Source organism: Xyrauchen texanus, chromosome 34 (genome assembly GCF_025860055.1).
Source record: "Xyrauchen texanus isolate HMW12.3.18 chromosome 34, RBS_HiC_50CHRs, whole genome shotgun sequence".
Classification (NCBI taxonomy): domain Eukaryota; kingdom Metazoa; phylum Chordata; class Actinopteri; order Cypriniformes; family Catostomidae; genus Xyrauchen; species Xyrauchen texanus.
Window position 1 is genome coordinate 18,784,020 of NC_068309.1, and position 17,418 is coordinate 18,801,437.

The following is a 17,418-nucleotide window of genomic DNA, read 5'->3' on the forward strand; positions in this document are numbered from 1 at the left end:
GAGTTTTACGCTGGCATGTTAATCATTCATTTAAAGGGGATTTATTTAAATACATGGCAACCTTTCAAGCTGTCGTAAAACGCTGTAAGGTGACAGTTCAGTTAAGAGTTATGTGGAGCTCTTAAAGGAATACATTCTGGGTTCAACACAAGTGAAGCTTATTTGACAGCATTTGTGGCATAATATTGTAAAGGCAGACCAATACTGATTACCACAAAAAAATATTTTGAATATTATGAAAATCTGGGTTCCAGTGAGGCACTTAATATGGAAGTAAATTTGGGCCAATCCATAAAACAAAAAATAACAAATAATTCAAAAGTATAGCCACAAGACAAACAATGTGCGCTTTAACATAATTTATTGCAATAAAATCGCTTACCTGACCTTTTCTGTGTAAACAAATAAAATTTCAACCTCATTGCCTTGATTATGTAATGTCAACAAACCCTAAAATGACTGCAAATATTACAATTTAAACAATTATACATCTCCAATAATACACAGGTTTTAACAGAAGAATTAATTTAAGAGCTTTTATAAAATAATAAGCTTCACATTTCGGTCTTTAAACCCTCCAAAAATTGGCCTTATTCACTACCATTGTAAGTGTCTCACTGTAACCTTGATTTTTGCTTTTATTAAAGGAGTGACCAGTCAAAATAATTTTTTGTTAATCAACATGCCACAAATGCTGTCGACTGAGCTTAACTTGTACTGAAAACAAAAGATAGTGCAAGACAAGGCCACTGCTTCAAAATTATGAGGTATTTTATTGAGGAATGTTTTAATTTATTTACAGCAAGCTTTATAATACATTAATAAGACAATATGCATGTGCTTAGAACAGCATTGTTGTAATGCATTTTTCAGCAAAATAGAAATAGATAACACAGTATATGTAAGGAAAAGCCCCATGTGGCGACATGTTAAATTGGAAGTGCACTGGTGTTTAGGCTGTCTATTTGACGATTTTATTGAGGGCTGCTGCCCGCCTCTCTGTGTTCTTGAACAGGGCACGAATGAGACTCTTCATCTCATTAGAGGAGAACTCCACTGCCAGAGGCCCCTTGCCCTCCGCCCATCTAAAAAAAGACAAAAGAGATGAGAGTTCCAACTCTCATTAAATCTATAAATTAGACAAAATACCAATTGCCTTTAAATAACATAATGTAACAGACTGAGTTACACACAGAAACATCTAAAGTGCATTAACACATAAAGCAACTTGCAGCCATAAAAAAAGTGAACGGAAGTCATTCATTTCCAGAGACATGAAGGACAGAGACTGTTGGTTATGCAACATAGCTGAACGAAGTTCAGTCCACCTCTACTGATTTAATCTTTGTATATTTGAGTTGAACCACAAAAAAAAAAAAAAAAAAACACAGATGGTTTAAAGGTGTATCTATGAATCTAAAAGAGTTTGCAAGGCACATGATACCTGTCCACTATCTCCTGCAGACTAGCATTCAGCACAATGGAGAGCTCTTTTAAGGTCATCCACTTCTTAACGTAGACTGGAACCTCTTCTTGATATTTTTTGTTCTTGTTTTCATCTGGCAATGGGTTGAAGACCAGTGGCCCCTCCTCTATGACGGTTTGACACAGTGTACGCAGGCGCTCACCGTCCACATTTGAGATGTCCTAAAACAAGAGCAATTCCTATTTTACATGGTTTACACCTCAAATAGTGTGGTGTTGAATCTAATAAAGGTGAAGAGTGAATTACCTCCAATATCATAATCTTATTAATCAGCTCTGATATTGCAGTATTGAGCAGAGTCCCCATGGCTTTGCAGTATACGTTCACAGGCAAAACTTCTTGCCAAACTTTCCCCAACCTCCTCAGCTGATGAATTACCTAAAATACATAAAAAAACAAAAACCTTAATGACAGGTATGCTTATTACAAGTGGTACAAATATGCTCATATATACAAGTATGTGATTAATATAATCAGCAAAAGCAACTACCGTGCCTTTAAAAATAATAATTTTATGGTTTTAGATCATACTTGTCTGACTGCCTTGCTGGCTACAGAGTAATTGTCTTCATCATCCAAGTTGGAGAAGTTACGGGCAGTGGACAGTCTTTCCAACATCTCTGCTTTTTGTACGTTCATTTGGGCCACAAAGCATCGAGCACCTTGGATAGAGGACAAAAAAACAAAAAAAAAAACAGGCATCTCTATCATAAAAAGTGAATCATAAAACATTTATATTGGGAAGCAAATTTATTTTCGTGCACTTACCCAGTCTTCTGAAGCCTGGGACCAAGTCTACAAAATAAGACACTCCATCTTTCAATGGAAGGTGAGGTTTGAACTGGTGACCCAAGGTCAGAAGGTGGTGGGCAATGAACATGCAGTTATTGTGTTGGACTGCAGCCAAGTGAGGCAACTTCAGAAAGTTCTCCCTGAGTCAAGGAAAACAATACATTTCAACAAAACGTATACTAAACACACTGCTATAAAAAAAAATAAAAAAAGATCGACTTACTTGTGATATGTAGGCACAACATCATAGAACAGATGAAAAATATTTCGGACCGTGTAGAAAAGCTGGACTGCACTGAAAAAATGGAAAAGAAAAAAGAACAACACTTGTACTTAAGCTATCACTGCTACCACACGCCACGCCCCCCACCCCCAACAAAAACAAATACAAAATCCATAAGCTTGAGTGTCTGTGCATAGATTGTGGACAGACTATATACAGAGCTGTTCAGTCATGAAGTCAATTTGTAGGTGAACACAGAATCGAATTCGCCATGGTATCCTTCTGGATTTTCCTATCACATTAATCGTCAAGTAATGTTTACCACAGACCTTATTTTACACACAAGTTGAAAAACCCCATTATAGAAACCCGTAGGAAAATCCTGAGGGAACCCATGGTGAATTCTCTTCCAGGTTTGTGGACTAAAACATAAACAGCTCTATAGAAGTTGAACTTATCACATTTAGAGGTCATAATGCCTGCTATTACCACTGGGGAGAGCTGCCAACTGCCTCAGATAGAGTTTGTATTGCCAAGACCATTAGCTGCTGCACTGACTCACTAATGCGACACTCAGGCAGGCAAAGAGTCCGCTGCCCCAACAGCTTCTCATTCTCCAGGGTCTGCCAATCATAATGTCCACCTTTCTTAACCACCTCCTTCCTCTCTTTCTCTCCTCCACCTAGACTCTGTAGTTTTGGAACAGAGAGTTTATACTCTGGAGTGATCTGGAAACAAAGAGTTTTAAGAGAGCTTGTGAGAAGACTCACTAAAAAGTATTTATAGCTTAATAAAAATTCACTTGGGATACATGAATTAATGTGTGGACAAAAAGAGAGTCTTACTTTCACTGTGTTGTGCATCTCTGATGTCATAAGTTTCCGTGCAGCCACGACGACATCTTGGCATTTTTTGCTTGCGAAGTGACAGTTGACATTCCTGGCATATTTCAAGAGGTCCGTCGAGTCCCCTGCGATGTAGCCCATCTCTTTCAGACTGCTCTCAAAATCCTCAGTCTGTTTAATAACCTGAGGACAGAATTAAATACCGCATTACAAAGACCAATTTACAGTCGACACATGTTGACAGATTTTCTATGGCCTTGTTGACTCTTACCGCGCTATACTCAGCTAGCTGAATACTGTTGACCGGTATGGAATGAACCAAGCATTCTCGAATGATGCATTCTGACATCTCCTCCCATATCAAGTCTCCTAATATCTCAGACACTTTCTTTTCACCTACAGACACATCTAGAAAGCAAACAAAAGAAAATCCATCATCACTCCTACTACATGCATTACAAAGCCTTGGCAGTAATGTAATGACTATCCATTTATTTGGTCATACCAAAAAGGTGTTTATGCAGCGTCTTAAGCACAGTGAGCACTTTGGCGTAAACCTGGTTGGGGTCTGGATGCTCTGAATTGCTCTCCTCACACTGTAGGCTCAGAACTGTGCCCTGCTCAGGTTGACTGCTTACTTCCACCACCAAAGAGGGGTATAGGATTAGAGGCTTCAGCATGTACTTCAACAACACCTGCCCTAAAGGATGGATAAAGACTCTAATAATGGACCAAAAGAATCAGTCAGTCTGGAGGTAAAAATGGGCAGTAACACCAAAACCTATTCATACCAAACAGTTTAATCTTTTTATGGAGTTCTCCTTGAACCGACAGGGCCTGAAGTATACTGGGGAGAAGAGGATGTGGAACAGATTCATCCGCTTTAGATCCTCCTTTGTTCAAATGAACTGCTGTCGTCAGAAAATGTTTCATGCTAGTGAGCTCTGCAAACAATATGGAAGCATTTCAGAAGAAAACAGACAAGCATCATGTCCACAGTTGTGCTGCATAAAGCTAATATTTACAGTACTATGAAAAAGTTAAGCACTTAAGTTGTTAAAATAAAATTTGTCTTAAAATGGTTACTTATATCTTCAGCTTTAGTCAATAGAAAATATTAATTTTAGACTCCCAAACATTACTTTTCCAATTAGAATAAAATAGAATAGAAGAACTGGGAGCCCTGCAACAGATGGCATGGCCCCCACAGAGCCCCCAATGAACCTCGAGTCAGTCTTGGATTACATGAAGAGACAGAAGCAATCAAAACACTCTAAATAGACAGAAGAACTATGGTGAATTATCAAAGATGCATGGAACATCCTATAAGCCAACAACCAAGAAAAACTGTGTCCAGGTGTACCTAGGATAGAGGTCTGCAACCCGACCAGATGGGTTTCGGGCCAGGTTTGTGTACGTTTTTCAAGTAGGACTTTTCGTAATGAATGAATAAAGAATTTGTTACGCAGACACGCGTTTAAACTGAACACTTCTTGCGCGCATCTGTTATCCCATTGTTGTCCTATGTAAACACATGCTTGACGAATGTCTTTGACATTTGCACTGCATCTTGCTTTTTCTTCATCACCTCATGCAGGACCGGCACATTTTAAACACCAGGTCAAGTTAAAAAGAACTTAAAAATGTTAAAAAACGCATGTTGAGACACCTGTGCACTCTTTCATTCTTTGCGCTGCATCTAGATTGTTTTTAGCGCAGTTGTCACAAAGATGTAACATTCTAAACTAGTTCAGGCTGCATTGTTTCATATTATTCCAGATTGTTCTGCACCAAGTGAAGTTTCAGCAAATAAACAGTGGGGCAATGCTTTTCCCCCTTCTTCTCTAGTGTGCTGCTGTGCCTTATTAAAACGGTGTTTACTGTTTCATTACTGTTGCGAATGTTTCCTATATGCTTACATAAAATACAGCCTGTTGTAACAGTACTTACTAGAAGAAATTATATAGTAAGCATTTTCAGGTTTAAAATCTGACGGTATCAATCGGGCTGGGTAGGGTCTAGCCACACAGTCTCAGGTATGGGCCAGGTATCATTTTAAGGCCCATGCAGACCTCTTTGAGAATTGGTGCTGTTTTGAAAGCAAAGGTAGTCACACAAATATTAAGCCTTTTTTTTATGTTTACTGGACTTTGTATGAAGTGATCAATGATAACTATTCATGGCATTATTTTTTAAGACATCCTCACTATGCAACATTTTTCACAAGTGCCCAAAACTTTTGTACAGTACTGCATTTAATTGGAGGGCAAAAAAAAGTTGAAGATGTGTTATTTTATGTTCAGAAACACATTTCTGAGACATGCTTCTGAACATGGTCTTTTATTAAGGAACACATAAGTAGGCAATCACCTTTGGTGGAAGGAAGTTTCCATACAGTCAGTTTCTGCCACTCCTCTCCAAGGTGATAGATGAGATTCTCTTTCTGTATGGTGATCTCTGAGCTGAGGGCCCGAAGTAAAGGCAACTCTGTATCTTTCCAGGTTTGTAGGGCATCAACACTAGCTCGTGCCTTTATGATGGAAACAGAAAAATTTAATTAAACATGGTGAAAGAATGGACCAATAGACAAACACTGAAAGTTTGTCCTATAGTATAATATGAAATCACATATTTCATATATAGTGATATGCAAATGCATATTGTTATATGTGACTTACTATTTCATGCTGCTTGGCTGCAACCATATACTTCTTTTCCAGCAAGGCCCTATGATATTCCTCCATTGCAGTGTCAAACTTAAATATGTTAAAATGAGAGTGTTCAAGTTTCACAAATCATGTGCCTTACTGCAGTAAATAAGCGAATTACTGTGTAAGTAGGGAGCTATCTTTACATACCAATCTTATAAATCACAAGACTGAACATGCATTAAGACAAAGGTTAAATCTAGCTTTACAACTAGAAAATCCTTTTTGCAGCTCACTAAGCTTACACAAAAATTCTGAAGCATTACCTCTTGCAGATGCCGAAGCATGCATATGACTGCAGTGTTCTTCTCTAACTGCTGTTTAAGCTTGGTGTACTCTGTTACGGCATCATGAAGGTTCTGCTGAACCTGTAAGTGCAAACACTTGATTCAGAATTAGAACAAACTACTAAAGTGTCACTGTTTTAAGTTAAGAACACGAATTGTTTAAGGATGTAAAAGAATGAGCTTACCTCATTCTCAATACAGCTTTTTAATAAATCAATGTCTTTGGAAACTGATTCAACTTGGTCCACAAGCTCCTCTGCTGCCTCCATACTGGGTACAAACTCATTGTATTTTTTATTTATCATGTCAGTGACCTCTTCCTATATAGAGAATGAGTTGTCAAACAAATGAAAAAAATTTAATAATTAAAAAATAACTTTTCCTTTTCAAGTTGGATCTTTGAGTTTTAAAATCCAAACAGATTTCACAGTACATGAGGATATTGAATTCAAAAACAAACACCTTATATTCCGGTTGTCAATATAAAGACCAGCATTACTCTAGGCCACTCATTTACAAATGACAATTATGCAGTAGTAATCATGTGGCATGCCTTCATATTAACATTTGCTCAAGTCCCCACTGCACAAAAAGCTTTTAATGTTAGAAAATTAGATTAATCTTGCAAAACCAAAAACATAACTGAACAGAGCATGCTTGTACAAGGTGAGAAATTATGGTAGTCTGTGATCATGTGACTCAAAACTTAAAAAAAGACCATATTGTTGACTAAAACCAGCTTAACCTATCTGAAAACAGAGCCAAGGTCTCAGACGTCAGCTCACGATGAACACAGAACAGATAAATTGGACCAGCTGAACATTATTTTTAACGAAACGTTTATTATTCCACCAGAAATATCATATAACTACACTTTTAAGACATATGTAGGATGCTTGCACAGCAACAAGGAGTTTAGTCTGGCTTTCATTATTTTAACATAATAAAAACAACATTCAGATGTTTTAAAAAGACCAAGTTCAAGAGTGTTTCACGTTTAAAGCACATACAAATCTCGTATTCCAACATGCTTGTTTCACATACTGAACTTGCTAAACTGAGCGCCAAAAACCTAATATGCAAACACACATTGGAATAACGCTTAATTTCTAAGTAAGTTTGAAAACATGTTACCTATTAAAATGTAATACATTTAGTACTAAGTGTTGTTTTCGTCAAGATCGTGCTCGGCTTTGACAGCTGGCTAGCTGACTAAACTTCAAACAGATGCGTTTGTTTACCTTTGTTTCTTCCACTTTCCGTGACAGTTTGGAGATTTTGCAAGCGAGGTCATCTTTCTCCAGTTTACCTGAGCTGGCGAGCACTTCTGTCACAAACGAAGACATGACGACTGGACTTTGGTATAACGGCCAGTCAGATGAAAGAAGGCTTGTTCAACACCTCATGCCACTGCCCGCCATTCCGCGCGCGAGGAATGATGGGAGTTGGTGTCGTCAGGGGGAAAAAAAAGTAAAATGACTTATTTGAAAACTAGGCCGTTAGACATCCTGGTGTGTGATTCCATAGACATATCTATGTATGATTCACTGAGGAGCTATGGGGGTCTAATACTTATGGGTCATTGACAAATAAGGCTGTCCAAGATCATGTTTGCAGAAAGGTCATATTTGTGTCCAATTTGGTTTAATAAATTTTTTGAAAAACTTTAGCATTTTCTACAAAAAATAAATACAAAAATGTAAACTTTCAAATTGTCATGTGGTGTGACCATCAAGTAAAACGTATTATAATACTTTAATTGCACCTTGAATACATGGGAGTATATACACCTCAAGTTTTCAAACACATTTTTCAAGTAAAACAAAAAATTATATCCATATGATAAATATTGTGAATTTTTGAGTCAAGAATATCAAGAGCTTTTTTCAGGGTTCCACCACATGACTTGAACAAAATGTGCCTTTTCTTTAAAATGTTAAAATAAATACAATATTTTTAAACTTAACACTCAGTCTTGAGGATTTAAAGGTGTTAGCTCTGTTTTATGGTTTTTATGGTCAACATAAGTACAAAATGGCTACAATGTCAGTTTCACCCAATGACTTTGATTTGGTGGACAAAATAGTTTTTTAAATATGAATTATCTTCACTGCTTTTTACATTTAAAAATAAATAAAAAATAACAACAATAAAAGATTATTCTGCAATAGTCTTCCAAAAACATTGATTTATTATTTTTCAAGAATTTCAGCTTTTAATGAGACTTTGAATTTTTTTACTGTCTCTTGACACTTAAATTGCATTTTTTAATTTAAGCCCAAGAAAACAATATCAGTATGACTTTAAACTCAGAAATTGAAAATAAGTTAATCATAGAAGAGATGTATTCAAGTAAATGGTTTGTGTGGATTGCATTTGTTTAATGTATTTTTAATTGAATGGATCTGGAAAAATGTATTTCATGATTAAGTCTGTTAAAAGAATCCACATTATGATCATGAAAGGTTTTGGAAGTTTGGGCTGTTAGAAGGATGCTTAAACAGTGGTGTAAGAAAGTTGTTCTACACACTTTTATGGACGAAACCCTGTAAATTGTTTGAATTAAAAACATGTACATGTTGTAACTGTACACTCGTCATAGCAATATCTTACCTTAGGTGGCTGTGTTGATTATAGTCAGTAGCCCAACCATAATAAGCGCTTGGGCTCACCCGATTGAAAGTAAGAAGAGTTCTATACAGCAAGGACTTGTGAAGACATGGAAGCCATATCCAGGTTATAAAATCAAACATATGTTCTGTATGGACACACTGTTTGTCCACGCCCATGAAGAGGCCATGGCTCTGGTTGAATGCGCTTTGACACCAATTGGGCAATTTGCACTCTGTGATTCATATGTGAGGGCGATCACCTCAACAATTCAGCAAGAGAGCCATTGTTTGGATACAGACATTCATTTTGTGTGTCCACCATTACAAATAAAGAGCTGATCCGACAGCCTAAACTAACGGGTGCACTCAACATACAGTGTTATGCAATGACCTCACCGGACATAACATATGCATAGATTGCTCTTCATCTGAATTAAATGGTGGGGGAAAGAAGGCTTGTAAATGAACCACTGAACCCTGAAGTGCGTTGCTAAAATCTTTTTTTATCAAACCAGTCCTGAGGACGGATGTGCGATAAGATCTGTTTTTGAGTTATCATTTTGAATGGTCACTTCGCGAGCACGCAATTCAAGCCTCTCAGATCTAGAATCCTGCTGTCTTCTTTCATCCAGGCAAGACTATTCTGGCTCTGCACAATATGAGTGCAGTCTTTAAGGAAAGCACCTGCAGCGCAAGGGCGTGGTATGCTGAAATAGTCGCTATATAAACATTTACAGGTTAAGACAGCATCCAGCCACTCTTAATTTTTTTTTAAAATCTCAGCTATAGGGCAATTCACTGGGTTTTTAACACATGAAGGGCACCAGTTTGCAAACAAGCACCATTTTTATTTAATTTTTAATAAATGAATCTGCAATCTGCAATTGACTGGGTTCCAAGATGAAGTTCGTAGTCTTGAACAAAGAAAATTCTGAAGAAATGGTGACTTAGCGCCTGCTTATATAGGCCAACTGTGTGCCTACAGGTGCGGGGCTCAGACACCATTGCCAATCAGAAGATTAGCAGGATTAAATAAGGGTTTAAAACATTTTGTATTTACGGCAATGTCGAGTGAACTGAATCGATAGGGAACCGCCGTCTTTTCGCAGTGTTGTGTGCTCATGGTTGCCAGATTGCATGACTAAAGTGTCTCCTTGGCAGAATATTTCTAAACTGTACAAGTGTCAAGATCTAATTAGGGGATTTCACCTATAAACATCTGGCAACCGCATGTCGAAATCTAATTCTGACTGGCTTGTTGCCCTTATTTAATGTCTGTTATTTATTAAACGTAGAAAAGTTAATATTTTACTTGCATGATTAGTTCTAAGTAATACATGACACAATTGATCTAAAGGGGATGGAAAGGGGATGGCGGTTTTACAAGGTGGATGCTTTTTGGTTTTCTTGCAAAAAGGGGGCATCCCCTCGCATACCCCCTCAACTTGAGCCCTGGATATAACAATAAATGTATCAGCTGTTAAATAAATAGTAGATTTTTTGTTTGAATTATTATTTATATATTGCATCTCCCACTGTTTATAACTGGTTTTTAACATGGTTTTGAAGAAAACAACGTTAGTGACCAAAAGTTATGATCAAAACATCTTGATGTAAAAGCAGAGTGGATACAAAGCCTATCCACTCTGCTTTTTGAATCATGCATGGCTGTACTGTGATCCGGGCCCTCATTAATTTTTTAAAATGTTTTTTTGTTTGTTTTTTACTACCATAAATGCTATTTTTTTATGATTATTTCATATCTACATAAGTTTACTATCACATGATATCTATTTCTTTGATTATTACAAGAGAAATGAGTACTAGAACACTATGGTCCTAATAAAGTGTACGAGGTCAAGTAGGTCTTCTGCCTCAAGGTTTGAAGTGTTGTGCATTCTGAGATGCTATTCTGCTCACTACAATTTTACAGAGAAGTCAGTATCTGAGTTACCATAGCCATTCTGTTAGCTCAAGTCAGTCTGGCCATTCTCCATTGACCTCTCTCATCAACAAGGTGTTTCTGTCTGCAGAACTGTCACTCACTGGATGTTTTTTGTTCTTGGCACCATTCTGAGTAAACTCTAGTGACTGTTGTGTGTGAAAATCCCAGAAGATCACCAGTAACAGAAATACTCAAATCAGCCTGTCTGGCACCAACAATCATGCCATGGTCGAAATCAGTTTGATCAAATTTTTTCCTCCATTCTAATGGTTGATGTGAACATTAACTGAAGCTCCTGACCTGTATCTACATGATTTTATGCACTGCAGTGCTGCCACACAATTAGCTGATTAGATAATTGCATGAATAAGGTATACAGGTGTTCCTAATAAAGTTTTTATAGTGTCTGTATATCACATTGATTTTCTGTGCAATGGAATTACCAATCAGTATCAAATACTGTATGCATGTACATATTCATATTATGCATGCTATTTCTTACTCAAGGTGCCGCTGTAGTTTCAGTGATTGACTTGATTTACATTTGACATTGCTATTTGATGCAGAAACAACATGGAAGTAAACTATAGCAAGTAGAACGCATAAACAGTCTGATATGACTATTGTTATTTGGGTGTACAACTGAAATTATGAAAGTTGCGTGCAAGAAAAATAAGAGGAATGTATGTGTCCTGTGTACCTTATGTGTAGCTGATGTGTATCTTATGTGTTTTGTGTACATCAATATGTTTGACAGCCAATTGCATCTCATGAAATTTCACAGTGAAAGTAATGTATTGTCCTGGTTTCTTTGATATATTTAACTAAATATATAAAATAAATTCAAAAGCTAAAAAGATGTTTGGCAGAATGATATAGACTGACAACCACCATTCACCCTCATTTAATCTATTTTCCACACAATGAAAGAGAATGGTGATTAAGGCTGTCACTCTATAACATTCTGCCTCATTTTGTGTTCTACTGATGAAAGAAGTCATATAGGTTCGGAATGCCATAATGGCAAGTCAGTTCACTCAGCAGCTATCTTGGAAACGCTCCTGGCCAGCTATTTTCTATTGATACAAGCAACATGAAAGTACAGCTCCTGTGAATGGGGAAAGTCTAAAATCTTCAAAATGTTTGGTTAAGATTATAATCAAATATATCTTTTAAATCAGCAGTTAAATCTGACAACAATTGTATCATAAATTGTTCTTCTTTATCTCAGATCACACAAAAAACAAAAACAAAAAAACGATTTTTTTTTTAAAACAATTGACAGGCAATATCTGTATCTAAAAGGTGATTGGCTCCTTTACCTGTAAATCTGGACTTCTGTTTCTACATCCACTATATTGGGTGTTCCAATTTCTCCCATTCAATTTAATACATGTGCTCTGTTTCAGGCTAAATAGTCTCAGATTTATAGTGCTTTCACATGTGGTTCATTATAAGCCATTCCTGGCGTTAAAGTGGATGAAGTACTGTTCTTAATAAAGTTTATAAAGTATACTATAATTTATATAATTATATATAATTTTTACTTCAGACTCTTAGCTTTCTGAAGAGACATTTGCACCTAAAACATTGTGCCATACTTGCCTACTATATTCCACACTAAAAAGAACCCTTTTGTAAGAAGATGTAAGATTAAGATGATCCCAAAGAATCTCATCTTCAAAGTACAATGTTCTGGCATGACATGTCACACTTTGAACAAGAATGGAGTTGGAGACATTATCAAAAACTGACGATGTTGATCAATAGAAAGGACAGGAACAATGGTGATATTTCCAAAACGTTGAATTGCTGGCAAATGTACAGTAAGTCTTTCAAGTACTGTGTATTTGGATGAACCACTAGAAGTATAGAGATCTAACAAACCAAAGGCTTCTGCTACACCTTTAAGGATTACAGAAATCTCAAATGAATCCATCTTCAAAGATTTGTATTTCCCAAAAGGGATGTTTTCATTAGTTATTTGAATAAAAGTCTGAGGCTCCACTAGTGTCATGACCCAGGCTAATTTCAGACTGTTCCAGTGGAATAAACTTCCCTTCTTTAGTTAGTCTTGATTTAATGAATTTGGCTTTGATCTTGGCATCAATGGCTCTCTCTCAGGGTCTCTGATACAAAAAAACATACAATGCTTTTCATCACGTTCACATATGACACCATTTGCTAAAATCATAGTCTGAGCCCTCTTCAGTGGCCTGACATCTTGACAAACATGCATCCAACTATGAGTTCATCAATAATTGGCTTAACATTGGCTTAATGCTACACCCTCCATGCAATTTGCAGTCTCCTATGGCCCTTTCACTGTCGAGAGTTTGCCAACCTTTACCCTTTGCCAATTTGGATCATTTACATTTCCTAAATTATCAGTAGTCTAAGAAGTAGTCTTCTGCAAAATCAACATGAGTAAATGTTGCTGCAGAAAAGTGCCTTACGGCAGTTCCAGAGTCCTTCTGAGGATGCACTGCTATGCTTATTTGTTTCCAACTTCAGAATGAAAATCCACATGGCAAGCAATTCAATAGAGTACAATCCTAAATTTGATTAAAGCATTGTCACAATGTTTTGGTCAGTTACCTTCTTTGGGTATCGTCCATAACAAGTAGATTTTGGTGGTGCTCGGGGGAAATATGCAAAAAAGTGCTTTGCTGTTAGAAACTGTGCTTGGGGGATGGCTTTTCTGCCAGAGTCTAGTCTCATGCCACCTCCACACTCACCATTGGGCACTTGTACAGCTATTCTGTTACAGGTAGTGGAGACCATCTCAGACAATGAGTGCCATCTTTCTGAGGAAAGAAAACACTTTATTCAGTGTTGTCAAATAAACAATAGTAGAGGCTCACTAACGAATCCCCTCCCACACTCAAACACCTGTTACCACACATTAGTTGAATGCTAAATTAATATGCGGCTTGGCAACAGCAAACGTCCTAAAGTTAGGTTAATAAACTACATTAATTAGACGTTTGTACTGATTATTAGTACCAATAATAGATTTAACTATTTAATATTAAAAAAAAAATTCATATTGCTGTTGCCGCTTAAGACAAACACACGTAAGACTGCAAATATAAGCATCAGTAAATATCAACCTACAGTTCTTAAGTTCATAAAGTTCATTTGAATATAAAAAGGCTGTGGGAGAGTGTAATCCTGATAAGACTGTACAATGAAATTCTTGTGGAACTCAACCAGATGACTCCACCTCATCTTATCTTTCACACGCTCCACTCATGAAGCCTTAGACGACCACAATCCACTATGCAGTGCAAAGTTTTGTTTTATCATCACAATCATGCAAGCGTTCCAAGTCTAATTAAACTCTGGAGATTATGTAGTCTGATCCTCTATATTAATTCAAAGAGAATGTGTTGAGAATTAGATGTTGTGATGTGTTCATGGATTTCAGAAGATTATTCTTACTTAAATCATGATTATTTTGCTCAGATTTACAACAAAAATTATAAAATAATAATAAAAAAAATAATGAATGTCCTCTCACACAGCAACATTTAATAACATTTAATTAAACATGATTGTACAAAAAAAAAAAAAAAGTTTCATGTTGTAATTTTTGTTATTGTTTATAATGAATGTACAATAATTTTGCCAATACGACATTCATGCATGACATGAGAAATGTCTCACTACTATTTTTGGAATTGGCAGACATTTTCCTATCCTGTTAGACAAGTAAAAAAACATGCTCACTTTTGCATCAATCTAAGAAAAGTAATATACTAAAATCAGTACCGCTATCTAAGTAAAAATGTATTCCTGAGATGGAGATAAAGATGATTTTAAGCTACCAGCACTTTCTAATAAACAGATATGCCTGTGCTCTCCTATACAATAACTAAGCATTGTCAATGGAGCTGCATTTGATGTACAGTATAAATGGTCACCCTGTAAGCTTTGTGATGAAAGAAACTATGAAGACAGAAAAAAGGTGGATGGGAAACAACTAAAGGAAGAAAGAGAGAACTCACAGTACAGGGCAACAAATTGAGAAATCAAAATTTTATTGAAAGTCAAGAGAGGGGTAGAACAAAGGAGTGGAAAATCAGACAAACTTACAGTACAAAGATAGAATACACAGAGGATCTAAGTGTAGAGTAAAATAAAGTGACTTCAGCAAATATCTATAAAATACTATTTTTACGCATTAGTGTATTTCTTAGTTTCACGTGAAAATAACAGCAGGGTAAAAACATACACTCTGCCCTCTTATCAATCCTGCAGTCTTATATCAGCTCCTTAGAAAATGTATTAATTTGATCTTTCCTGAGATCTAATGTCTACAAAGAGTGAGATCAGCTAATCAAATATCCCTTCAAGGAATTCAGAACACATATAGAACAGTGTGCCATGTCATGACAAAATTGTTTTTGACAAAAGTAACACATACTGTAACTTCATATTCATTGTGCAGCAAAAAACAGGGTTTGTCAGCTCAGGCTGAAACAGACTAAATCACCTTGTGACTGTACTGTGATCTTTTTCAACCTTGTCTCACAGGATACTGCTTCACTTCACAATGACAATTGAGGTGCTATGAATGGACTCCATGACAGCAGCAAGGCGGCTACAAAGATCATGGGAGGATTTCCTCACTTTGGGCGGCTCCTTCAGCACCACCATTTCTGCAGAACAGTCCAGGACCCTAGGTAAGAATACACTGAGCTTTTCCTGCAGAGAATCTGATTAAACAAAAACAGACAATAAGACAACAATGTGTTGTAATAAATCTCATTAGCATAGTTTGCATACAAAAAGAGAAATAGTATGAAAGCCCACCATCCATGTCCTGGCCCAGGTAGGAGCACCAGCAATTCCTGATCAGCTCGATGATTTGCAAGTCCTCTTGACTGACGCTGTCTCTTACCATGAGATGCATACAAGGAATAACACACTCATTCATGATGGTCTCTCCCTCCGCTATGTCATTCATATCTTGACTTTTAAAGAGTGTGGCTGCCTTGTCATTAAGCTCCTGCAGGGTGCAATAAAACAACAGAACGTACCGTATTTACAAATATATACAAATTTGCGTACATTTGTTTAGTGGCCAAGAAATAGTTCAGAATCTTAAATATTTCCTCTTTATTTTAAATCACAACTTTGTGTTTAAAAACTGTCCAAATTCTACAACTTTTTTTATTTCCCGGTTTAATTAATTCAATAAATAAATCCCACATTATCAATGTGGTTTCAATCTTTTGGTGTAAATTGATTTAAAAATACATCTAAGATGAAAGAATAATTTACGATCTAGTAAATTATGCAAATTTTTAAGTACATTCATTTAGTACTTTAAATTCTACTTTAAAGAAATATACAGGGTTCAATGCAGTTATTGATTACTATGAAATATTGATTACTATGAATAATTATTTGGACTTGCCCCTCTTTTTCTTTTAAAAAAACTAAAAATAAATCTGGGTTCAATGAGGCACTTACAATGGAAGTAAATGGGACCAATCCGTAATCTTTAAAACACTCATTATTTCAAAAGTTAAGCCACAAGACATCAACAATATGCATGTTTAATATGATAAAGGGTGATAAAATCGGCAACTTTGTTGCCATAATAAGGTAATGTCAAAAAACACTAAAAGCATAAAATGACTGTAAAAATTACGATTTAAACAAATTTACAGCTCAAATAATACATACGTTTTAACAGAAGAATTAATGTAAATACTTTTAGAAAATTATAAATCTTCACATTTTTGCCTTTAAAACCTCTAAAAATTGGCCCCATTCACTTCCATTTGAAGTGCTTTGATTTTTGCTTTTTTAAGACAAAGGAGGGACAAGTCAAAATAATTGTTTGTGGTAATCAGTATTATGCCACGAATGCTGTCGACTGAGCTTAACTTGTATTGAACCCAAATATTCCTTTAAATACAAAATCATTAGGATTATCAAAGTGAACAATCCATACTTTCAGACATCGTCTCCTGTAAAGTGCAATAAGCGACTGGTCCACTCCTTTCTTCTCCCCTTTTCTGAGAAGGACTAAGTTGTCCTGGTGTGCATGTGCAAGATAATTCAGTGCTTCTCTTATTCTGCAAGGGAAAACATAAATGCTGTAGTCTCAAAGACTCCTGCACACAAACAATGCACAGACCCTGCCCGTATTCCACGACTCTACATACTTTCCATTCTGATACTGCTCAAGACCTGTCAACAGGTAGGCAAACACTGTCTTGAACATGCTGTAGTCATCATGCCATTGCTGGAAAGATAATTAAGAAAATTTTGTTTCAAATTTAAACAAGTACAAATATTACAAATAAAACATTGAAAAGAGTAGATGGCCTAAGTGGTTTTACCAAATACTCATCCATGTCCATGTCTTCTGGTTTTATGAGACGAAGTTTAGTTCTGGCCTCTCTCATGATACTGATGGCCCTAAAAGGAGGTTTCAATGGCTTATCTTAGTCAAGTTGTACAATCCTAAATCATTGCACTGACTAGATCTTCGCTGTTTCAT

The 17,418-nt window shown here is 36.3% G+C and overlaps 2 protein-coding genes across 3 annotated transcripts in view; both read right to left on the reverse strand.

The window, feature by feature from the left end:
* Positions 1–756: 756 nt before the first annotated feature.
* LOC127627800 (centromere/kinetochore protein zw10 homolog) lies at positions 757–7,778 on the reverse strand. The gene is made up of 16 exons (XM_052104350.1): positions 7,583–7,778; positions 6,527–6,661; positions 6,321–6,422; positions 6,025–6,102; positions 5,717–5,876; positions 4,138–4,290; positions 3,852–4,046; positions 3,618–3,754; positions 3,347–3,529; positions 2,991–3,229; positions 2,502–2,573; positions 2,255–2,418; positions 2,018–2,148; positions 1,733–1,864; positions 1,445–1,647; positions 757–1,085 (listed from the first exon to the last, which is right to left on the reverse strand). Exons 1-16 carry the CDS (start codon positions 7,685–7,687, stop codon positions 962–964), a joined length of 2,313 nt encoding a protein of 770 aa, XP_051960310.1. The 5' UTR covers positions 7,688–7,778; the 3' UTR covers positions 757–961.
* A 6,805-nt stretch (positions 7,779–14,583) lies between these two features.
* Positions 14,584–17,418, reverse strand: part of LOC127627709 (ubiquitin carboxyl-terminal hydrolase 28-like) — a 33,365-nt gene continuing 30,530 nt past the window's right edge. Inside the window, exons 22-26 of one of the 2 annotated variants that reach the window (XM_052104215.1) lie at positions 17,258–17,336; positions 17,081–17,160; positions 16,867–16,990; positions 15,717–15,912; positions 14,584–15,619 (exon numbers count right to left, since the gene is read on the reverse strand). In XM_052104215.1, coding sequence (XP_051960175.1) covers positions 15,447–15,619; positions 15,717–15,912; positions 16,867–16,990; positions 17,081–17,160; positions 17,258–17,336 — 652 coding nt within the window. In that variant the 3' untranslated portion in view covers positions 14,584–15,446. The remainder of the gene's footprint in view (positions 15,620–15,716; positions 15,913–16,866; positions 16,991–17,080; positions 17,161–17,257; positions 17,337–17,418) is intronic. The other variant, XM_052104214.1, reaches the window with a different exon arrangement.